This window comes from Tursiops truncatus, chromosome 2 (genome assembly GCF_011762595.2).
Source record: "Tursiops truncatus isolate mTurTru1 chromosome 2, mTurTru1.mat.Y, whole genome shotgun sequence".
Lineage (NCBI taxonomy): Eukaryota > Metazoa > Chordata > Mammalia > Artiodactyla > Delphinidae > Tursiops > Tursiops truncatus.
Window position 1 is genome coordinate 145,917,552 of NC_047035.1, and position 25,473 is coordinate 145,943,024.

The 25,473-nt window shown below is 42.6% G+C and overlaps 1 protein-coding gene across 12 annotated transcripts in view; it reads right to left on the bottom strand.

Annotated features, from left to right (window-relative positions):
- Positions 1-25,473, bottom strand: part of TJP1 (tight junction protein 1) — a 343,543-nt gene that overhangs the window by 230,707 nt on the left and 87,363 nt on the right. For 9 of the 12 annotated variants that reach the window (XM_073799877.1, XM_073799875.1, XM_073799874.1 and 6 more), the window contains one exon: positions 3,109-3,241. In XM_073799877.1, coding sequence (XP_073655978.1) covers positions 3,109-3,241 — 133 coding nt within the window. Of the gene's footprint in view, positions 1-3,108; positions 3,242-23,510; positions 23,721-25,473 lie in introns of those variants that run through there. The other 3 variants (XM_019945759.3, XM_019945755.3, XM_073799881.1) reach the window with 2 other exon arrangements.

A 25,473-nucleotide genomic window follows, 5' to 3' on the forward strand; every position in this document is an offset into this window, starting at 1 on the left:
TGAACACTTTTTACCTCCCATGAAACCCTTTTCTAAACCACATTTTTAAAAAGCGGAGTACTCCCTTTTTTAAAAAAAAGAAGATAAAATTTTAGAAGTGGAGGGAAAGGGATTCCCTGGTGGGTCAGTGGTTAGGAACCCACCTGCCAATGCAGGGGACACGGGTTCGAGCCCTGGACCAGGAAGATCCCACATGCTGCAAAACAACTAAGCCCGTGCACCACAACTGCTGAGCCTGCACTGTGGAGTCCGTGAGCCACAACTACTGAAACAATGTTCCACAACTACTGAAGCCCGCGCGCCTAGAGCCCATGTTCCGCAACCAGAGAAGCCACCACAATGAGAAGCCCGCGCACCGTCATGAAGAGTAGCCCCGGCTCGCCGCAACTAGAGAAAGCCCGCGCGCGGTAACGAAGACCCAATACAGCCAAAAATAAAAACAAATAAATAAATTTTTTAAAAAAGGTAGAGGGAAAAAGTCCTTTTTCAGCCCCATACCAAAGATACTCCATGTCCCTATACATTCTGAATATTATAGTATTATCTGACCATAGCTTATGGTAGAAAGTGGGAATAGCCAAGCTGGGAGAGTCTTCTTTCTATTATTTTATTTTTCAGAAAATCAGTTTATTGCTTTGCTAAAAACGGAACATGTTCATTGTAAAAATTTCTGACAATCTAAAAATGTTCAAAGAACAAAACACTAAATTGCTGCCCCACCAACCATGACTATAAGAACCTGAGACAGAAAATGAACTCAAATTGCAAAAAACCCAAATTGATTGCAGCAATTACATTTTGTTAATACATTCCCATTACTGACAAGTAGATGAACTATCAGTACATGGCCTTTCAATGCACTCTGCAGAAAGTAGAACACCAAAGTCACACACAACACAGCTCATGCAGCTGAGCACACCCCACACCAGAACCCACAGCTCTTCCCAGGAATCCACTTTCCCTACCTCAGCTTTACCTCTCTTTGAACCTCAATGGCAAAACCTCTTCCCTCCAGAGATGCTTAAACATTTCACTTTTGACATAAAGTCAAACAGGAAAGATCATCAAAAAGAAATAAATTAATTCTGCACCTGGCTAGTGTTATTTTTTTCCTTGCTTGTACTGTACACTAACTTCAGCCAAATCAACTCTTTCATGGAATGAGACAGGAAATTTACTATCAATAATTTTTAGACATGTTCATCACAATGAAAAGATAACTCTATGCACCAACTTTTCCTCACAGCTGAAATAATCTATTTCTATTTCTGAGAAACTGAAGGCAATCTTATGTGAAGTTAAGCTCTTCTTCTGTCATATTCTAGAAAAATTTTAATATCTTCCCCCTCCACAATAATTCTATTTAAGCAAGTAAACATATTTTATGACACGCAAATTAATTAGTTACCTGATTATGCTTCAGTAATGATAATATTTAACATCATATAAAATAACGTGATAAAATTTCAACTCCCATTTTTATGTTCTAACAAATAATTCAAATTTGTTTCTCAATTAATTCAGTGTTTCACTTTTGAAAAGCAATTTGCTTTATTTTAAGCCAGACTTATACTTTCTTCTGTCACTTTAAGTCTACTTAGCATGAATTTACTGTCTTTTAACCCCTTTTTTCAGTTATTGCTTAAATGTCTTCTGATAGGTCACGTTTCACCTTCTTGTCTTATATGGTCAAGCATAGTTTTAAGTGAAATAATTGGGTAAAATTATTTTAATAAAAATAATTACTAAAATTTTTGAAAACTAAAAATATAGAGTATTCACAATTACTGAACTTTTGTTTTCATCAATTATAGGCAAAAGATGCAGTAGGGCTTCCCTGGTGGCGCAGTGGTTGAGAGTCTGCCTGCCGATGCAGGGAACACGAGTTCGTGCCCCGGTCCGGGAAGATCCCACATGCCGCGGAGCGGCTGGGCCCGTGAGCCATGGCCGCTGAGCCTGCGCGTCCGGAGGCTGTGCTCCACAACGGGAGAGGCCACAGCAGTGAGAGGCCCGCATACCGCAAAAAAAAAAAAAAAAAAAAGATGCAGCGGTCATATCTTCAAAAAAGATAGGCTTTACTTTCACACTGTTACCACCTTTTGAAACAATAATGGTCAATGGTACTTTTATAATTCTGAATTCTTCAGCGCTCAAGGGAGAAACGAACACATCTAGTCTAAGCATCCCGAACATCCATTAATTTGCCAATGAATGCTACAACACATACATGTGAATAAGACCTTCTTATAGCTAGGAAAATTCTAGTGTTTCCTTTATGGCATTGCAGTAGCTCTTCCAGGACAACACAATTAATAGGAAAGGACAGTGGGGCCTGAAAGGGCCAGTGCTCCTCTAAAAACATGCATGAATTTACCATATACCCAAGTGAAAACCTGTCACTAGGCCTGGGGAAAAAAAGGTCACTAATGTTAATCACTTAGAATGAGAAGAAAACCCCATCATTAACTGAACTGGGATCTGTCCTAATAATGAGAGCACCTCTATTTTCTGGAACTACAAGGAAGTTGGGTGTTTGGGGTTCATCAAATACTTAGGTCTGTACTTACATTGATATGTGGATTTGTGATTTTCTGAGAAATTTACATTATCCACTGAACTTAATTCAATTTTTTTTTTTTTTTTTTTTTTACAGTACGCGGGCCTCTCACCGTTGTGGCCTCTCCTGTTGCGGAGCACAGGCTCCGGACGCGCAGGCTCAGTGGCCGTGGCTCACAGGCCCAGCCGCTCCGTGGCATGTGGGATCTTCCCGGACCGAGGCATGAACCCGTGTCCCCTGCATCGGAAGGCGGACTCTCAACCACTGTGCCACCAGGGAAGCCCCTTAATTCAATTTTTGTTGTAGAGTTCAGGAAACATTTGTTTATTTTGGTCTTTGAACCAGAATCATCATTATGAACCGCTTATCATAAATGTATTTATGGATATCGGTTAAGAAAGTTATGCTGGTCGGTAACCTGTTGGATAAACCAGTTTTTACCGAAAAATGCTTACCACAAAATAAGCCTGTTGCATTTTTATGAAAATATTTAAAAATCAAATTTTTCATATTCTTTGAAAAGGAAGAAAAGCGTTAAACAATCCACTTACAGTGAGTTCACAGAAATCGATGCTATCAAGGCTTTTGCTTCTGTGTAGCCTCCCTTTAATTCGTCTTAGAGAAGGTTTTCCTTGGCTGACACTAGAAGTAGCACCATTAGGATTTTCAGAGGATGGTGTTACCCTGCAAGAAGAGGAAAATTCTTAAGAAGACAGGTTTACAGGTGAATACTTTTCTCAAGTATGAGGTAAGCATTTACTTGAGAATAGCTTTGGAGATGTCATACTCCTTTTTCAACCAAAAAGCTAAGAATCACAGTGGAGCTACATTCTACCAGATACCTTTCTAAATATTTCTTAGCAGCTTGCTAGTTTAGAAATCTTTCGTGACAGTTCAAATATTCCAACATTAAGATTCACTAAAAGTCAACTCTGTAACCATCAGAAAAGCAACCAAGACCAGACTGAAGTTTCCTAGGTAACTGAGAGGCACTGCTTCCCTCTGGGTGGTTATTTATCTAGTGCTCAGCCTGGTGCCTGGCACACCAGTGCACAGCAGCCATCACTGTCCCCAACCACAGAAACTGTTCAGGAGGATTCTATTAAGCATGAAAATAGCCTTTAAAAATTGAAGCATGAGACATAGCATGGACTTGAGGACACGGGGAGGCGGGGAAGGGTAAGCTGGGACGAAGTGAGAGAGTAGCACTGACATATATACACTACCAAATATAAAACAGATAGCTAGTGGGAAGCAGCTGCGTAGCACAGGGAGATCAGCTCAGTGCTTTGTGACCACCTAGAGGGGTGGGATAGAGATGGGTGGGATAGAGAGGGTGGGAGGGAGATGCAAGAGGGTGGGGATATGGGGATGTATGTATACATATAGCCGATTCACTCTGTTATACAACAGAAACTAACACAACATTGTAAAGCAATTATACTCCAATAAAGATGTTAAAAAAAAATTTAAGCATGACAGTCGACACTTAATTCAGTATTACTATGGAACCAAGAAAATTCAGATAAGAAACAGCACACAAACTAAGCCATCTACAGAACGCACCCTGGGCAACGTGTTCACACATACACACACACACTCCAGACTGCCATGTGTCCTCCCATTTTGTGCCACTGCTGGTGGCAGCCTTGGAACAAGGTGCCTTGGGAACCTGGGAGGACACTGCTCAGTGGATTATGGTTTTAGAGATAAAAAAGATTATAAAGTAATGAGGCTGATTTGTAAGTGTGGCTGTGTGGTTTGTGAAAAACGTAATCCTTATTTTATGATCAGATCTCCTATTTGTAATACATTCCATGTTCATATATTTATTAACCTTCATGACCTATTTAATTTTTGGTATTTAAAATGTTGTCTGAGGGACTTCCCTGGTGGTGCAGTGGTTAAGAATCCGCCTGCCAATGCAGGGGACACCAGTTCTATCTCTGCTCCTGGAAGATCCCACATGCCGCAGAACAACAAAGCCCATGCACCACAACTACTGAGCCTGTGCTCTAGAGCCCGCAAGCTACAACTACTGAGCCCACGAGCCATAACTACTGAGCCCGCATGCCACAACTACTGAAGCCCACACATCTAGAGCCGGTGCTATGCAACAAGAGAGGCCACTGCAGTGAGAAGCACGCGCACCGCAACGAAGAGTGGCCCCCGCTCACTGCAACGAGAGAAGGCCTGCGCACAGCAACGAAGACCCAACACAACCAAAAATAAATGAATAAAATAAATACATTTAAAAATAAAATAAAATGTCTCTTGTTGCTTGAAAAGGACACAAAGGATGGACTACTAGCAAAATTAATTTGACAACAAAAATAAGGTAGAAGTAAATACCATAAAATAGACTAGTTTAGGTACATCTACAGCTTAAAAGTACTCCATCCATATAGTCAGAATATTTGAAGAGTACAGAAAGATACAGAAACAACAAGTAAAAGCCTCCCCCCTCCCCCTCATCCCAAATCCCCATCCCTCTTCCTAAGGACAATCATTGACAACAGTTCTTTGTATAACCTTGAAGACAAATGCTCATGTTTATCCATGTATGTGTTAATCTCCTCTTGAAACTTTTAAGGCAAGGCACCAAATTGTTTATATTGTCCTGCATCTTATATTTTTCACTTAATTACCTATCTTGACTCTTTCCCCATAATAACCCATACAGATCTATTTCATTGTTTTTTTTAACGGCTAACCACTATTCCATAGCATAGGTGTACGGCAATTTATTCAATCATTCCCCTGTGATGGGCATTTAGTTTAGCTTTCAAACGTTTGCTATCAAACCACAGAGCAATGAACTCCTTTTTTCGGACAACATCTTTGGGTACAAATGCAGTATTTACTTAGGAAAAGTTACTAGAAGTTGCTAAGTATTGCCTTTCAAAAAGACCTTACCAACTTACGCTTCCATCAACAGTATAACAATGCCCATTTGGCGGTCCTTAAATACAAGGACAATTTTACCATTTTATCTTATTAGTTAAAACTCAACTTCTCTGTGTCCTTCATTGTATTTGTCTTGCTGAGTTGATTTCTATAAAAGAGACTAGTATCGGGGGCTTCCCTGGTGGTGCAGTGGTTAAGAGTCCGCCTGCCAATACAGGGGACGCGGGTTCGTGCCCTGGTCCAGAAGGATCCCACATGCCGCGGAGCGGCTGGGCCCGTGAACCATGGCCGCTGGGCCTGCGCGTCCGGAGCCTGTGCTCCGCAACGGGAGAGACCACAACAGTGACAGAGGCCCGCCTACCGCAAAAAAAAAAAAAAAAAAAAGAGACTAGTATCGAGCTCCCCAGCGTGAATATGGATTTGTCAGTTGATCTTTGTATATCATTAGTTTTTCCTTTATATGTCTCAAATCTATTTTATTAGATGCCTTAATGTTTGTAACTCAGATCTTCTTAGGGATTTAACCCTTTAGCATACGAAAAGTCTCTGTGCCAATTCAAGATTTTACCCTAAATGCTATTTTGTCTGATAATGTTTTCCATCTATATATTTACATTAAACTTTTCCTGGCTTATCTTTTTCTGTGCTTGTATTTTCCACCTTTCCAAGTGTCTATCTCTCTCTTTTTAGCTGTACCTTTAACTCCTGGTAAACAGCATGCAGCTGTATTCCTTTTCTTTTTTACCCAATCTGGAAATCAGTATTTTTTGAGAGAACCTTAATCCATTCAAAGTACTCTTTACTCATATGTTTAGATTTACTCCTATCATCTTTGTTTTATGGTTTGTGTGTGTGTTTTTAAATTTAAATACTTTGGGGTTTTTTTCTGCCTTTTCAGTATGATTGAGTTTTCTTTGCCCCGCCAGCTCACAGACTCTTCCGCCCTTCCAATTAGTTTGAAAGTTGTACATTTTATAAGGGCAACTCTAACTCTAGCTAACTAACTATATGCATATATTTGTGTATTTATATGTATATACACATACATGTATATGTAAATATACATACATACATACATGTTTAAACTCATATTTTTCTATCAGCATCTCTGGTTCATTGGTTTTCTTACCTCCTCTTACACAAGAAATGACATTAATACATCTTCATTTTCCTTCTTTGCCAGCACCACCACATCCCTGCCAAAAGTCCAGCCCCCTCTTGGACATTTTTTTTTTTTTGAATTTTTGAATTTTATTTTATTTTTTTTATACAGCAGGTTCTTAGTACTTATCTACTTTATACATATTAGTGTATATATGTCGATCCCTATCTCCCAATTCATCCCACCACCACCACCCGCCCCCACCCCCGCCCCCACCACTTTCCCCCCTCGGTGTCCATACGTTTGTTCTCTACACCTGTGTCTCTATTTCTGCCCTGCAAACTGGTTGATCGGTACCATTTTTCTAGGTTCCACTTATATGTGTTAATATACGATATTTGTTTTTCTCTTTCTGACTTACTTCACTCTGTACGACAGTCTCTAGATCCATCCACGTCTCTACAAATGACCCAATTTCACTTTTTATAGCTGAGTAATATTCCACTGTATATATATATACCATATCTTCTTTATCCATTTGTCTGTCGATAGGCATTTAGGTTGCTTCCATGACCTGGCTATTGTAAATAGTGCTGCAATGAGCATTGGGGTACATGACTCTTTTTGAATTATGGTTTTCCCTGGGTATATGCCCAGTAGTGGGATTGCTGGGTCATGCGGTAATTCTATTTTTAGTTTATTTATTTATTTACTTTTTTAAGTAGAGGGAAGGATTATTTATTTATTTATTTATTTTTGGCTTCGTTGGGTCTTTGTTTCGTGTGAGGGCTTTCTCTAGGTACAGCAAGCAGGGGCCACTCTTCATCGCGGTGCACAGGCCTTTCACTGTTGCGGCCTCTCTTGTTGCGGGGCACAGGCTCCAGACGTGCAGGCTCAGTAGTTGTGGCTCACGGGCCTAGTTGCTCCGCAGCATGTGGGATCTTCCCAGACCAGGGCTCGAACCCGTGTCCCCTGCATTTGCAGGCAGATTCTCAACCACTGTGCCACCAGGGAAGCCCTATTTGTAGTTTCTTAAGGAACCTCCATACTGTTCTCCATAGTGGCTGTATCAATTTACATTCCCACCAACAGTGCAAGCGGGTTCCCTTTTCTCCACACCCTCACTGGCATTTGTTGTTTGTAGATTTTCTGATGATGCCCATTCTAACTGGTGTGAGTTGTAGTTTTGTAGTTTTGTAGTTTGTAGTTTTGATTTTCATTTCTCTAATAATTAGTGATGTTGAGCAGCTTTTCATGTGCTTCTTGGCCATCTGTAAGTCTTCTTTGGAGAAATGTCTATTTAGGTCTTCTGCCCATTTTTGGATTCAGTTGTTTGTTTTTTTAGTATTGAGCTTTATTAGCTGTTTATATATTTTGGAGATTAATCCTTTGTCGGCTGATTCGTTGGCAAATATTTTCTCCCACTCTGCGGGCTGTCTTTTTGTCTTGTTTGTCGTTTTCCTTGCTTTGTAAAAGCTTTTAAGTTTCATTAGGTCCCATCTGCTTATTTTAGTTTTTATTTCCATTTCTCTAGGAGGTGGAACAAAAAAGATCTTGCTGTGATCTATGTCAAAGAGTGTTCTTCCTATGTTTTCCTCTAAGAGTTTTATAGTGTCCAGTCTTACATTTAGGTCTCTAATCCATTTTGAGTTTATTTTTGTGTATGGTGTTAGAGAGTGTCCTAATTTCACACTTTTACATGTAGCTGTCCAGTTTTCCCAGCACCACTTATTGAAGAGACTGTCTTTTCTCCATTGTATATCCTTACCTCCTTTGTCATAGATTAGTTGACCATAGGTGCATGGGTTTATCTCTGGGCTTTCTATCCTGTTCCATTGATCTATATTTCTGTTTTTTGCCAGTACCATATTGTCTTGATTACTGTAGCTTTGTAGTATAGTCTGAAGTCAGGGAGTCTGATTCCTCCAGCTACGTTTTTTTCCCTCAAGACTGCTTTGGCTATTCAGGGTCTTTTGTGTCTCCATACAAAGTTTAAGATTTTTTGTTCTAGTCCTGTAAAAAATGCCATTGATAATTTGATAGGAATTGCATTGAATCTGTAGATTGCTTTGGGTAATATAGTCATTTTCACAATGTTGATTCTTCCAATCCAAGAACATGGTATATCTCTCCATCTATATGTGTCATCTTTGATTTCTTTCGAGAGTTCCTAACTTCTCTTTCTTTTCATCCCTTTCTTTTGTGAGTCTTTAGCTTACTTCTCCAGATTACTAATTTGTTTTTCAATTTGTCAATTCAGCCATTCTTTTACTCCAATGAGTACATTTTAAATCTGTAAAGTGTCTAGTATGCTTTTTTATTAGTAGAATATTCTCTTGCATCTTTCTGAAAACCATGTTAATCCAAAGTTTTTCCTTTTTCTTGGAGATTAGTTCCTCTGTTTGTTGAATGTGGTATTCTCTTAATACTGGCTTTTTCCACTTGTTGTGTGATTTTTAAAGTCTATTTATATTTCTATTAGAGAACGTCTGTTTCCCCACAGTAGTGCTTAAGGTGGCCTGCCTTTGGCAGCTCTGGCAGAGACAGGACACACTGCCGGGAGGTCTGTGAGGCAGCTTCTCTTCTGCGTCAAGGGATGCAGTGGACATCTCAGGTTCAGCCCTGTCTCCCTGGCTCTAGTGCCCACATCACTGCCTCAGTGAGAAAGCAACACTGCTGTCCCCTCCGTGTCACACATCAGTGAGGATGAGGGAGTCGGATCTGATGAACCCCCCCCCCCACATCCCCTGCTCCTTCTATCCTTTGAAGCTGCTTCAAGCCTCCCACCCTTAACTTTGCAGGAATCTTCTGCACATTTTCCGGACAACGGTTTCTGCAAGGTATTTCTCTCAGTAGATCTGTCCCTATCTACTAACTACTTCTCAGACATTCCTCAAGAATGCTGGTCCATCGATGGTATTTTTTATTGTTTACTCAGACTGTTACTATTTTTGTTGTAGTTTTTTAAATTTATATTTTCGTTATTTCATTGGGTTCCAATGAGTCCACCTTTCAAGTCATCTCCAGAGTAAAATCTGGGTGATGCCACTTTCATTATTCTTAACACAAAGAGCAGCACCCTGTACAGTTTTGTTCTCCTCTCTGCAGGGTAAAAGATTCCATAAAAATAATGAAAAACTCTGTTCAAGAAGAGGGCATATGGTCACTAATTATTAGAGAAATGCAAATCAAAACTACAATGAGGTATCACCTCACACCGGTCAGAATGGCCATCATCTACAAACAATAAATGCTAGAGAGGGTGTGGAGGAAAGGAACCCTGCTACATCGTTGGGATCCCTCCTACACTCTACACTAAAAACAGAGCTACCATATGATCCAGCAATCCCTCTCCTGCACATATATCTGGAGAAAACCATAATTCGAAAGGATATATGCACCCCAATGTTCATAGCAGCACTATTTACAATAGCCAAGACATGGAAGCAACCTAAATGTCCATCAACAGAGGAATGAATAAAGAAAATGTGGCACAGGGACTTCCCTGGTGGGTGCAGTGGTTAAGAACCCGCCTGCCAATGCAGGGGACACGGGTTCGAGCCCTGGTCCAGGAAGATTCCACATGCCATGGAGCAACTAAGCCCACGCGCCACAACTACTGAGCCTGTGCTCTAGACCCCGCGAGCCACAAATACTAGGCCCGCGTGCCACAACTACTGAAGCCCACCCGCCTACAGCCCATGCTCCACAACAAGAGAAGCCACTGCAGTGAGAAGCCTGCACAGCACAATGAAGAGTAGCCCCTGCTCACCGCAACTAGAGAAAGCCCCCGCACAGCAACAAGGACCCAATGCAGCCAAAAAATAAATAAATAAATTTATTTTAAAAAAAAAAGATGTGGTACACATACACAGTGGAATATTACTCATCTATAAAAAAGAACAAAATAATGCCATTTGCAGCGACATGGATGGACCTAGAGATTGTCATACTGAGTGAAGTAAGTCAGAGAAAGACAGATATCATATGACATCGCTTATTGGAATCTAAAGAAATGGTACAAATGAACCTATTTACAAAACAGAAGTCCGGTCACAGATGTAGAAAGCAAACTTGTGGTTACTGGGGGGAAAGCAGGGGGAGGAATAAATTGGGAGATTGGGATTGGCATATACACACTACTATGTATAAAACAGATAACTAATAAGAACCTACTGTATAGCACAGGTTAGCACAATACTCTATAATGACCTATATGGGAATAGAATCTAAAAGAGTGGATATATATGTATGTATAACTGGCTCACTTTGCTGTACAGCAAAAACTAACACAACATTGTAAATCAACTATACTCCAATTTAAGAAAAAAAAGAAGAGGGCACATGGGAAAGAAAAACAGAATGCTAAAACAATATACAAGGCTTAAATTTTCTTTATTTCCTCTCTCTCATTTCATGTTGATAGCACTGCTTATATGGTTTGATCATTTATAAGAAATTACCACAAATGTAATATAAACTTTTCTCCACAAAGAAAATTTTCAAAAGATTTTCCTCTCATCTGACTTAGACAGGCATCACTATTTTCATTGTTTCCAAACCTAAAAGCCTAAAACCTAAAGTCTGCAATAAGTATTTATATCCACCAAATTTTATAAATGACTAAAAGCCAAGAAATTTATCAGACTTAATACAATGTAATATTAAATCCAGTAACAAAGTAAAAGAGAAAAGAAAGATCCTAAATATAACTAGAAGAATGGACTCTCCCCCTCCCTACCAGGATCATAATAAAAACCTTTAATAACCAGGAGGGATGAGCTGGCATATACCAGGTGAATATCAGGTCGGTACCCACCCTACCCACAGACTCAGAGGGAGGATGGTGTCTTGTCCAAGAACTGAACCAGCTCCTACAGAGTAATTTTAGTAACTTTAAAGCTCAGATCAGATCTCTGTGAAGCTAAGAGGTCAACTGTTAAAAAGCGTATGGCTCAGTCATGGTCCCCCTTTCTTTGATGGGAGATAAAGAAAAGGAATAAACAGGTCCAGATAATAATGGACCAGATTATTATGCAGAAGGAGTCGAGATATAAGGGAATTTTAAATGTCACTTCTCTTTTGTTTTAATATTTCTCGAGAATTAGTATTTGTCCTGGGGTGGAAATGCGTGTGTTCAAATAGTTCTCTGCTAGACATGCACAAGAATACAGAGGTGCATCTACAACTCACGAGGGGAGTACTGCCTTTGCGTACTCGTGATGTGGAGTAAAAGGAGCCTCTGTCACCCCGAGGCACCGCTCTCCCCCAACCTGAGGTATTCCCCCACTGAATACCTCAGACTGTGGAGATCATTCCCCAGATATTTAGGAGAACAGCCTTTGATGACAGGGAAATAAAGTTAGGAAGTGAGCTGTAAGCAGCTTGGATGCTTTCCCTTGAACTCTGGAGAAATCAATACTTGGCCTACAATGAAGTTTTTCTTTTCCTATTTCTTAATTCCATTTAATCATCCCTAGCGGGTGACTGGGGAGAAAATGTCTGCCTCTCTCCACTCGCTTCATAACTTCTCTAACAGCGTCGTGTTTTTATTTGCAGCCTTGGCTGACAGGCTTAAAAGGCAGAAACCCGGAGTCCATCCTCTCATTTTGTTATAACTCAGCAGATTTGGCTCACGACCAGTTTTGACCACAGTTCACTTGGGACAAACAGCTCCCAAGCTCATCTACCACACCCATTTCTAATTTCTAGTGGAAAAGAACTCAACAATAACAAAGAATTGGGCAAAAATAATGAAGATCGTAAAAACAAAGCAGTTATACAAGAACTATCAACAAAATATCTAATAATCCTTCTACAATATATTAATTATAAAATATAAGCAACTGACAGCTACAACCAAGTCAAGATAACACTTATGAGAGAGAGCAAAGCATCCTTCCCCCAAATGAGGGGAATTCCAAACAAGAGTGTGAGAACAGGAGCCTTGAGATAGTGCTAAGTATAGCAGGGCAGCTGACTTTATAAGGATACTGAGTACTTCTGAAGGATTCTTCAGTAGTGCTAGCAAAATGCTAACTTTTGTTTACGAGTACCAGACTTCGGAAACCTTAATAGCTCACTGAAAAGGTTCATATTAATGGCCCTTAGTTGTACTTATAAATAATAATGTGTGTAACTGCCTACAGTTTGCTCATTAAAGAAACCAAGGAAGGACTTGGATATTGGTCCCATCCAATCAGGGAACTCTGTGAGCCGTGAATGGGCCACAGGTCACCCTGGGAGAAACAACATCCTATAAGGGACATTTCCGTCCTTTTGTTCCTGTCTTCAGTCCGTCTCTCTTTCTGGACTGGCACGTCCTCGCTCAAATACGTTTTTAACCCCAAGAACTGGCAAAAAATCTGAGGTGTGACTCTGGGCAAGCCAATGACCTCATCTGTAAAGTTGGGGAGATACAGCCCCCACCTCATAGAGGGATATAGGGCCAGCACGGAACAAGTTCAATGAACAGCAGCTCTTCTTATCTTATTTCTGGAATCTATTAGATGACAACTTCAGTGGACGAATGGATACTGCATGGCCTTCAATACTTACTGACTCAACTGGGAGAAACAGACTTAGAAGCATGAAGAAAATGATATGACACTCTTTTCCCCTAAGATCCGTGTAAATGCTCCTGAAAGCACTCAATGCAAAAATCAAGGCTCTGGGGAGACATTCAAGATGGCGGAGGAGTAAGATGTGGAGATCACCTTCCTCCCCACAAACACATCAGAAATACATCTACGTGTGGAACAACTCCTCCAGAACACCTACTGAACGCTGGCAGAAGAGCTCAGACTTCCCAAAAGGCAGAAACTCCCCACGTACCTGGGTAGGGAAAAAGACAAAACAGAGACAAAAGAATAGGGACGGGACCTGCACCACTGGGAGGGAGCTGTGAAGGAGGAAAGGTTTCCACACACTAGGAAGCCCCTTCACCGGTGGAGACGGGGTTGGGGGCAAGCTTTGGAGCCACGGAGGACAGCGCAGCAACAGGGGTGCAGAGGGCAAAGCGGAGAGATTCCCGCACAGAGGATCAGTGCCGACCAGCACTCACCAGCCCAAGAGGCTTGTCTGCTCACCCACCAGGGAGGGCGGGGGCTGGGAGCTGAGGCTCTGGCTTCAGAGTTCAGATCCCAGGGAGAGGACTGGGGTTGCCTGCGTGAACACAGCCTGAAGGGGGCTACTGCGCCACAGCTAGCCGGGAGGGAGTCCGGGAAAAAGTCTGGACCTGCCGAAGAGGCAAGAGACCATTGTTTCAGGGTGCGCGAGGAGAGGGGATTCAGAGCACTGCCTAAATGAGCTCCAGAGACAGGCGCGAGCTACGGCTATCAGCGCGCACCCCAGAGACAGGCGTGAGACGCTGCGGTTGCTGCTGCCGCCACCAAGAAGCCTGTGTGCAAGCACAGGTCACTATCCACACCTCCCCTGCCGGGAGACTGTGCAGCCCGCCACTGCCAGCGTACCGTGATCCAGGGACAACTTCCTGGGGAGAACACACGGCGTGCCTCAGGCTGTTGCAACGTCATGCCAGCCTCTGCCTCCACAAAGAACAGACGCCCTCAGGCGACCTACACGCAGAGGCGGGGTCAAATCCAAAGCTGAACCCCAGGAGCTGGGCGAACAAAAAGAAAGGGAAATTTCTCCCAGTAGCCTCAGGAGCAGCAGATTAAATCTCCACAATCAACTTGATGTACCCTGCACCTCTGGAATACCTGAATAGACAATGATTCATCCCAAAATTGAGGCAGTGGACTTTATGTGATTTTGTCTGTAGAGCTTTGCTTTTAACATTTGTCCTAGGGGTCTGTCTGTCTGGTTTTTTTGTTTGGTTGGTTGGTTGGGGGATTTTGTAGTATAGTTTTTAACAATTGTTATGATTGATGGATTTGTTTTCTGGTTTGGTTGCTCTCTTCTTTCTTTCTTTTATTTTTATTACTTTTTCATTTTTAATAATTTTTTTTTTAATAACTTTATTTTTTTCTTTCTTTCTTTTTTACTCCCTTTTCTTCTGAGCCATGTGGCTGACAGGGTCTTGGTGCCCTGGCCGGGTGTCAGGTCTCTGTCTCTGAGGTGGGAGAGCCGAGTTCAGGACACCGGTCTACCAGAGACCTCCCGGCTCCACGTAATATCAAATGGCGAAAGCTCTCCCAGAGATCTTGATCTCAACGCTAAGACCCAGCTCCACTGAACGACCAGCAAGCTACAGTGCTGGACACCCTATGCCAAACAGCTAGCAAGACAGGAACACAACCCTACCCATTAGCAGAGAGGTTGCCTAAAATCATAATAAGGTCACAGACACCCCAAAACAAACCAGCGGACGCAGTCCTGTCCACCAGAAAGACAAGATCCAGCCTGATCCACCAGAACACAGGCACCAGTCCCCTCCACCAAGAAGCCTACACAACCCACTGAACCAACCTTAGCCACTGGGGGCAGACACCAAAAACAACGGGAACTACGAACCCGCAGCCTGCTAAAAGGAGACCCCAAACACACTAAGTTAAGCAAAATGAGAAGACAGAGAAACACACGGTAGATGAAGGAGCAAGGTAAAACCCCACCAGACCAAACAAATGAAGAGGAAACAGGCAGTCTACCTGAAAAAGAATTCAGAGTAATGATAGTAAAGTGATCCAAAATCTTGGAAACAGAATGGAGAAAATACAAGAAACCTTTAAGAAGGACGTAGAAGAACTAAAGAGCAAACAAACAATGATGAAGAACACAATAAATGAAATATGTTCTACATGTGGAACAATCAATAATGAAAGGACATATTTAAAGTGATGAAAGGGAAAAACCTACCACCATGATTACTCTACCCACCAAGGATCTCATTCAGATTCGATGGGGAAATTAAAACCTTTACAGACAAGCAAAAGCTAAGAGAATTCAGCACCACCAAACAAGCTTTATAACAAATGCTAAAGGAATTTCTGTAAGCAGGAAACACAAGAGAAGGAAAAGACCTACAATAACAAACCCAAAACACTTAAGGAAATTAAGGAACATACATATCGGTAACTAACTTTAAATTAAATGGATTAAATGCTCCAACCAAAAGACAGAGACTGGCTGAATAGATACAAAAACAAGGCTCATATATGTGCTGTCTACAAGGGACCCACTTCAGACCTAGGGACACATACAGACTGAAAGTGAGGGGATGGAAAAAGATATTCCATGCAAATGGAAATCACAAGAATGCTGGAGTAGCAATACTCATGTCAGATAAAATAGACTTTATAATAAAGACTGTGGCAAGAAATAAGGAAGGACACTACATAATGATCAAGGGATCAAGCCAAGAAGAAAACATAACAATTATAAATATTTATGCACCCAAAATAGGAGCACCTCAATCCATAAGGCAAGTGCTAACAGCCATAAAAGGGGAAATCGACAGTAACACAATAATAGCGGGGGACTTTAACACCCCACTTACACCAATAGACAGATCATCCAGACAGAAAATAAATAAGGAAACACAAGCTTTAAATGACACAATAGACCAGATAGACTTAATTGATATTTATAGGACATTCCACCCGAAAGCGGAAGAATACACTTTCTTCTCAAGTGCGCATGGAAAGTTCTCCAGAATAGATCACAACTTGGGTCACAAATAAAGCTTGGAAATTTAAGAAAACTGAAATTGTATTAAGCATCTTCTCTGATCACAATGCTATGAGACTAGATATCAATTACAGGAAAAAATCTGTAAAAAATGCAAATACATGGAGGCTAAACAATAAACTACTAAATAACCAAGAGATCACCGAAAAAATCAAAGAGGAAGTCAAGAAATACCTAGAAACAAGTGATAATGAAAACACGCCGAAGCAAAACCTATGGGATACAGCGAAAGCAATTCTAAGAGGGACGTTTATAGCAATACAATCCTACCTAAAGAAACAAGAAACATCTCAAATAAACAACCTAACCTTACACCTAAAGCAATTAGAGAAAGAACAACAAAAAACCTCCAAAGTTAGCAGAAGGAAAGAAATCATAAAGATCAGATCAGAAATAAATGAAAAAGAAATGAAGGAAACAATAGCAAAGATCAATAAAACTAAACGCTGGTTCTTTGAGAAGATAAACAAAATTGATAAACCATTAGCCAGACTCATCAACAAAAACGGGGAAAAGACTCAAATCAATAGAATTAGAAATGAAAAAGGAGAAGTAACAACTGACACTGCAGAAATATAAAGGATCATGGGAGATTACTACAAGCAACTCTATGCCAATAAAATGGACAACCTGGAAGAAATGGACAAACTCATAGAAAAGCACAACCTTCCAAGACTGAACCAGGAAGAAACAGAAAATATAAACAGACCAATCACAAACACTGAAATTGATACTGTGATTTAAAATCTTCCAACAAACAAAAGCCCAGGACCAGATGGCTTCACAGGCGAATTCTATCAAACATTTAGAGAAGAGCTAACACCTACCCTTCTCAAACTCTTCCAAAATACAGCAGAGGGAGGAACACTCCCAAACTCATTCTACGAGGCCACCATCACCCTGATACTAAAACCAGACAAAGATGTCACAAAAAACGAAAACTACAGGCCAATATCACTGATGAACATAGATGCAAAAATCCTCAACAAAATACTAGCAAACAGGGCTTCCTGGTGGCGCAGTGGTTGAGAGTCCGCCTGCCAATGCAGGGGACACAGGTTCGTGCCCCGGTCCGGGAAGATCCCACATGCCACGGAGCGGCTGGGCCCGTGAGCCATGGCTGCTGAGCCTGCACGTCCGGAGCCTGTGCTCCGCAACGGGAGAGGCCACAACAGTGAGAGGCCTGCGTACCGCCAAAAAAAAAAAAAAAAAAAAAATACTAGCAAACAGAATCCAGCAGCACATTAAAAGGATCACACACCATGATCAAGTGGGGTTTATTCCAGGAATGCAAGGATTCTTCAATATACCCAAATCAATCAATGTGATACACCATATTAACAAACTGAAGGAGAAAAACCATATGATCATCTCAGTAGATGCAGAAAAAACTTTTGACAAAATTCAACATCCATTTATGATAAAAACCCTCCAGAACGTAGGCATAGAGGGAACTTACCTCAACATAATAAAGGCCATATATGACAAACCCACAGCCAACATCGTTCTCAAAGGTGAAAAACTGAAACCATTTCCTCTAAGATCGGGAACAAGACAAGGGTGTCCACTCTCACCACTGTTATTCAACATAGTTTTGGAAGTTTTAGCCACAGCAATCAGACAAGAAAAGGAAATAAAAGGAATCCAAATCGGAAAAGAAGAAGTAATGCTGTTACTGTTTGCAGATGACATGATACTATACATAGAGAATCCTAAATATGCTACCAGAAAACTACTAGAGCTAATCAATGAATTCGGTAAACTAACAGGATACAAAATTAATGCACAGAAATCTCTTGCATTCCTATACACTAACAATGAAAAATCTGAAAGAGAAGTTAAGGAAACACTCCCATTTACCACTGCAACAAAAAGAATAAAATACCTAGCTATAAACCTACATAAGGAGACAGAAGACCTGTATGCAGAAAACTATAAGATGCTGATGAGAGAAATTAAAGGTGATATAAACAGATGGAGAGATATACCATGTTCTTGGATTGGAATAATTAACATTGTGAAAATGACTATACTACCCAAAGCAATCTACAGATTCAATGCAATCCCTGTGAAACTACCAATGACATTTTCCACAAAACTAGAACAAAAAAATCTTAAAATCTGTATGGAGACACAAAAGACTCCAAATAGCCAAAGCAGTCTTGAGGGAAAAAAACGTAGCTGGAGGAATCAGACTCCCTGACTTCAGACTATACTACAAAAGCTACAGTAATCAAGACAATATGGTACTGGCAAAAAACAGAAATATAGATCAATGGAACAGGATAGAAAGCCCAGAGATAAACCCACGCACCTATGGTCAACTTATCTATGACAAAGGAGGCAAGGATAGACAGTCCTTCAATAAATCTCTTATTGAAGACAGCCTCTTCAATAAGAGAGACAGTCTCTTCAATAAGTGGTGCTGGGAAAACTGGACAGCTACATGTAAAAGAATGAAATTAGAACACTCTCTAACACCATACACAAAAATAAACTCAAAATGGATTAAAGAGCTAAATGTAAGGACAGACACTACAAAACTCTTAGAGGCAGAACACTCTATAACATAAATCACAGCAAGATCCTTTTTGACCCATTTCCTAGAGAAATGGAAATAAAAATAAACAAATGGGACTTAATGAAACTTAAATGCTTTTGCACAGCAAAGGAAAACATAAACAAGATGAAAAGACAACCCTCAGAATGCGAGAAAATATTTGCAAATGAAGCAACTGACAAAGGATTAATCTCCAAAATTTACAAGCAGCTCATGCAGCTCAATATCAAAAATACAAACAACCCAATCCAAAAATGGGCAGAAGACCTAAATAGACATTTCTCCAAAGAAGATACACAGACTGCCAACAAACACATGAAAGGATGCTCAACATCACTAATCATTAGAGAAATGCAAACCAAAACTACAATGAGGTACCACCTCACAGCAGTCAGAATGGCCATCATCAAAAAATCTACAAACAGTAAATGCTGGAGAGGGTGTGGAGAAAAGGCAACCCTCTTGCACTGTTGGTGGGAATGAAAATTGATACTATGGAGAACAGTATGGAGGTTCCTTAAAAAACTAAAAATAGAACTACCATACAACCCAGCAATCCCACTACTGGGCATATACCCTGAGAAAACCATAATTCAAAGAGTCATGTACCACAATGTTCACTGCGGCTCTATTTACAATAGTCAGGACATGGAAGCAACCTAAGTGTCCATCGAGAGATGAATGGAAAAAGAAGATGTGGCACATATATACAATGGAATATTACTCGGCCATAAAAAGAAACGAAATTGAGTTATTTGTATTGAGGTGGATGGACCTAGAGTCTGTCATACAGTGTGAAGTAAGTCAGAAAGAGAAAAACAAATACCGTATGCTAACACATGTATATGGAATGTTAAAAAAAAAAATGGTTCTGAAGAACCTAGGGGTGGGACAGGAATAGAGACACAGATGTAGAGAATGGACTTGAGGACACGGGAAGGGGAAGGGTAAGCTGGGACGAAGTGAGAGTGTGGCATGGACATATATACACTACTAAATGTAAAACAGATAGCTAGTGGGAAGCAGCCGCATAGCACAGGGAGATTAGCTCAGTGCTTTATGACCACCTAGAGGGCTGGGATAGGGAGGGTGGGAGGGAGACACAAGAGGGAGGAGATACTGGGATGTATGTATATGTATAACTGATTCACTTTGTTATAAAGCAGAAATTAACACACCATTGTAAAGCAATTATACCCCAATAAGATGTTAAAAAAAAATCAAGGCTCTGACAACAATAAACTTATTATGAAAATAATTTTTGCATTTCACCTAAAATAGACAGGAGTAACAGCTATTTGGGCCTCACACCCGCTGAAGAGCAAGGAGCCGGCCATGGTTCCCGCAATGGACTGAACTGTGCCCCTCCTCCCCCCACCTCCTAACAACCCAGTGGATGTGACCCTGTTTAGAGAAAGTGTCTTCACAGAGGTTACTATGGTGAGGATCTCGAGATGAGCTCACCCTGGATTACCCAGCTGGACCCTAACTCCGATGACAAGTGGTCTTATAAGTGGTCTTATAAGAGACACACAGACAAGACCACATCAGGGTGCTGAGAGAGACTGAAGAGGAACCCAAGGAACACTGGGGCCACAGACACTAGAGGAGGCAGGAAGGATTCTCCCCAGAGCTCTTGGGGGAGCGTGGCCCTGCCGATGCTTTTATTTCAGACTCTGGCCTCCAGAACTGGGGGAGAAGAAATTCCTGTTGCTTTCAGTGATCTGTTACAGCAGATCTAGGAAATACCGTGCTCTACTGCTTCTGTCCAGCAATGGTACTGGTTCTGTCCATCTGAACCATTATCTGAGGCCCTCAGAGCAGGCAGCAGCCGCACAAACTCACATCTCCCTCGGGTAACAGGCCTGAGTTCCAGGTTCATGAACAGTAATGATTCAGAACCAAACACTGCAAACACTCCTACTTACTAAACTTCTTAGAGAAGGAGTCAAGGAGAAGAGGGCTCCTGCAGGCTCCACTGATGCAGGTCTGGCTGTGTGTCTGCTTCAGTTTCCATGTAAAATGGCCTGCAAGTGCTCTACTCCTTAAAGGATTTGTAGAGCCAGTTAGAAAGACAGAAAGATATTGCAAAGAGGAAAGCGGATGAGCACAAGTGGCCAAACTACATACGAGTGTGGGGCCAAAGCACTGGTCCATTCAACCGTAACCTTCACTTAGACAGGCATAAGCTTTGCAGGTATGCAGTCTTCCCATACAGACTGTAATAGTTAAAAGAGAGAGAAACACAGGGAGCCTACACATCTTCCTAAACGTCTTCACATAAACCTTTATATAAGCCATGAACAATGACTGTGGTATGTCCTCACATCTTGTAAATGGACATAAGCTGGTGCACCCCAAGGTCTGAATGCACTATTGATGTCGCCTGTGGGTTCCCACCAACCACTCTGGAGGCAGACCCCATCCTCTCATCTTCTAGCCAAATAATGGCCCCATCCATCTCAAATTCTCCACATGCAGTTGCTAGGGCACTGGCAAAATGAAATGTTATCTAGAAAATAAACTCCAGAGACGTAAGAGATAGATTTACCAGGCAGCACAATATTCTCCAACAACAACAAAAAAAGACTATACATCTATGTCCCAAAGTACCACCCAGTGCCGAGTTTTGTAGAGTGTGCTCTTCACTTTGCCACTGGAGAAAGTAGATGAACATTTGCAAATCCGCTTACCACTGAGTCCTGAAATGCTCATTTAAGATTGTGGGAAAGCTCAATGAAATCCCCCTCTTTCCAGGCTGTCTCTTCATAAGACGGTTCTTAATGCTGGTCCCAGGTCACTGCCTGCCTCAAACGTGAATCTCTAGAGTACAAATGTTACCGGGATTTTATTTCCTTGTGTTCTCTCTTCACAAACTCTATACTCGGGAAACTAGTTTCAGAAGCAGCACTCCAGTGATAAGAAAGAATAAACCAAGCTTCTTGACCTTGTGACCAATTGCTGCTAATATTCATGCCTAACAGCTCCTCAAACCTTATTTCCACATCTTGGTGTTTAAGTGTAACACGAAGAAAATTTCCTTGGGAATTCCTTGGCGGTCCAGTGGTTAGGACTCTGCGCTTTCACTGCCAAGCACGCAGGTTGAATCCCTGGTCAGGAAACTAAGATCCTGCAAGCCGTTCAGCGCAGCCAAAAAAAAAAAAAAAAAAATTCCTTAACTTTCTTTTCCAATTATGCATTAAGAATTCATTTATTCAGCAGTTATCTTTTGCGAACCTATTTTGTACCAGACACTGCTTGAAGGGAATTTAGTAATCAACTAAACAGACTAAAGCCCCGGCCCCATGCTACTTAACATTCTAGGGTGGGGGGAGAAGCGATATATATGAAAATTAAGTAAAATAGGCAGTGTGTTCGATACTGATAAGCACTCAGGAGAAAATCTGGGTGGGGGGTAAGACTGTTGGTGCTGACCTCTCCTTTTTTTTTTTTTTTTTTCTGTAAACCATCCATGTGAAAAGTCAACTTCAAATGTTACCGCTTCTTGCTTCAGAATAATGACATATTCTTGATGTATTTGCTAAAACTTTCTTCCATGGACATTTCTTAATTCAATCACTGTCAACTTTTACCAGCCTAGTCTTCCAGGTGTTGTCACTTGATGTTCATCAAATTAAAATATTTTGCAGAATAAATTTATCTTTTTTTAACAACTGGGCGGGAGTGGGGGGTGGGGGGGGTGGAGGAAGACAATAATATTTACTCAGCACCTACTATGCAGCGGGGGAGAGTGGCCAGCACTTTGTATTTACCATCAAAGTTGGTCTACACATGGCCCCATGAGGTAGAGAACATTGTTCCCATTTTACAGATGAAGAAACAGATTCTCCAGCAACTTGTCTATGGTCACACAATAAGTGGCACAGCTGAAATTTGGACTTTGCTGCTCATAATTTTTGGTCTTACCTCCAAAATTCTCCACTATTGACAGTTTCCTTTTAAGCTTTTTCCTGGCTGCTCAATCCTTATGTTCCTTAGATCGTTATTCCATTTTGCCTTACATAGCAGACATTACTCTTCCCAATGCTTAGATACAGCCTCACTTCCTCTCCCTATAACCTTAAAATTAAACTGAACTATGTTCAGTTGAATTGAATCAACCTCTATAAACTATATTAACCACGCATTTTTTAATTGAAATAACCACTGAATACCACAATCACCGGCACCTTTTTTCTACAGTCACCACCCCTTTACTGGACCATTCCTCTTGTGACAGAACCGCACACCTAAGTCCCAAGTGGATGGAACGCCTGGGTCGCCACTGGGATTCCCTGTGACATGTTTACATGCTAATAAAACGCGATACAATCCGATAGATGATCCGGTGTCCACACCGGTTCCAGGTGACCCTAGACACCTTTCTTTAGGGGCGTTCTTCCCGTTACCCCGAGAGCGGTTTCCAGGTGGGAGCACCAGACGGCCTACAGGTAAAGCCCAGTCACCGACCCCGCGAGGATGACCCCGCCGGCCGCGGACGTCCCGACCCGGATCGGCGGCCGATGGATCCGAGGCGCCGCAGGAAACGCACGGCGAGCCCGGCGGGACGTTCGGAGCCAGAACCTGCCGGCGCGGCGCCTCCCTCGGCCGCGGTCCCCGCCCCGCCCGGCCGCGCGCTCTCTGGTTACCGAGGGGGTTGATAGTGCCCACTGCCCGGCCCCCGGCCTCCGGCCCGTTGTCCCCCGCCGACCCCCGCCCCCGGGCCCCGCCCTCACCACAGCCTCCTCCTGAGCGGCAGAAGGCTGCCGCGGTTGGACGGCGTGACGCCGATGGCCATCTGCAGCACCGTCAGGTACTTCTGGTACTTCATCTTGTCCCCGCTCCGCTCGCGGCCCGGACCCCGCCGCCGCCGCCGCCGCCGCCGGCACAGCCCCTCCAGGCGCCGCATAGGTCAGCCCTGGGCCATCCGCCGCCGCCCGCACCTACCACCCCGCGGCCCTGCAGCCGCCGCTGCCGCCGCCACCGCCGCCGCCGTGCGTCCGGCCGTGCGTGCCGGGTCCCGCGCCCGCGTGCGTGCGTGCCCGCCGCTCCCGCCGCCGCCGCCGTGCGTGGCCCGCGCCCCGTCGTCCCCGCGCTGCGCACCGGCTGGCGGGGCTCTGGTCCGGAACGGCGGGCGAGGCCGGTACCGCCCGCATTGCCCCCCCCCCCGCCCCGCCCATCCCGTCCTCCGCCCCGCCCCCGCGGCCTCGCTCCCCTCAGCGCTTGGCGGGAGCTCGCTTTCCAGCACCTCACTCCCACAGAATCCCAACCACAACCTTCCAGAAAGGGAAAAATTACTATTTTGTATTTATAATTACCCCCGAATAGCTGTCACCGTCACTTACGCTCTACCCTGAAGTGTGTGGACGCGTGCTGTATATAAAATACACGCGTGTCTGTGTGCTGTACGTGTGGATACTGCGTGTGTACACGTGCGGGCCTCACTGGCGGGCAGGCAGGCGGTGGACAGGACCCTGAACCGTGCAAAACCATCTTCATCAAGGGGAAAATCAACATTGTTCCACGACCTTTAAAAATGTCCAAACATGCTGTTCATTCATGGTTATAAATGTGTAGGGAAACGAAAAAAAAAAGCAAACCAATCATTTGTTATGCTGTAAAGCATTACAAACATGGAGACTTGAAGTGTTTTATTTCTGTGTAGGAAAAACTTAACAAGAGTGGCTTGAACAGTGCTTGTCTTTTCCTTAGAGTCGTTATATGCCGAGAGAGCACCTCTTCTGTGTCTTGGCAAAGCGTCCTGTTTGGGTCACTTTCAACGTTTTATCCTCTGGGCGTTCCCCATCGCGGAGTGAGTCCGAGTTCCTTCAATGCGATGTCCTCTGGGACGTCCCCATCCTTTTGTCACAGCCGCTTTCTTCATTCAAGTTTACATTCCGTGCGATTCCCCCAGCGGCGCATCTAAAGGCTCTGGAAAGGTGGCAACATCTGCATTCCCACAGTTGCCTATTTTTTTATAACTCCAATTACATTCCATTCATATTTCATGCCACTTCCATCTTTATCGTTTTTTGTTTCTTTGCTGCACTTCCATCTTTGTTGCCCAATTTCCTCTTTCAGTTACCCTTTTTCTGTTTTTGTTTTTTAACAAGGCTCTGTGAGTATATCACTGGGAGAAAAGGAGGCAACACAACGGCACACTTTGCTGTCAGTGGCTAAGCTAAAAAATGCTCAGAGACCAAATACTGACAACTGTGAAAGAACTGCTGTCACTGATCGTGATGCACATGTTATGTGGTGATTTCTGGACTAAAGAGCTGGCGTCAAGTTTGTACTGTATGTATTGGTACTGGATGTATTTACTCACAGTATGCCATGAGTACTGAAATTTCACCCATATTGTTGAGCAGCTGGTATTATTTAATTAAACCGTGGTAGCTGACATCAGGCATATCTGAACCTGCAAAGCAAGGGCGGCCTGGAAGCAGGTGTATACTGTATGTGTATGTGAAGAGCACAGATAACAAGTGCCTATGCACCCACCAGGCAGAATGATCAAATGTCAACCCACTCCCACTACAATGCATCCCTCCTGTACATCTACTTAAACACTTCATTTTCAAACTAATTAGCACACAGGAGAATTAGAAAAAAACAGTCTCCTGCTGGTTTAGGCTCTCAACATGATTTCACAGTCACTTCGGTAGAAAAGCAGTTCTAAATCTATTTCACTTTTGT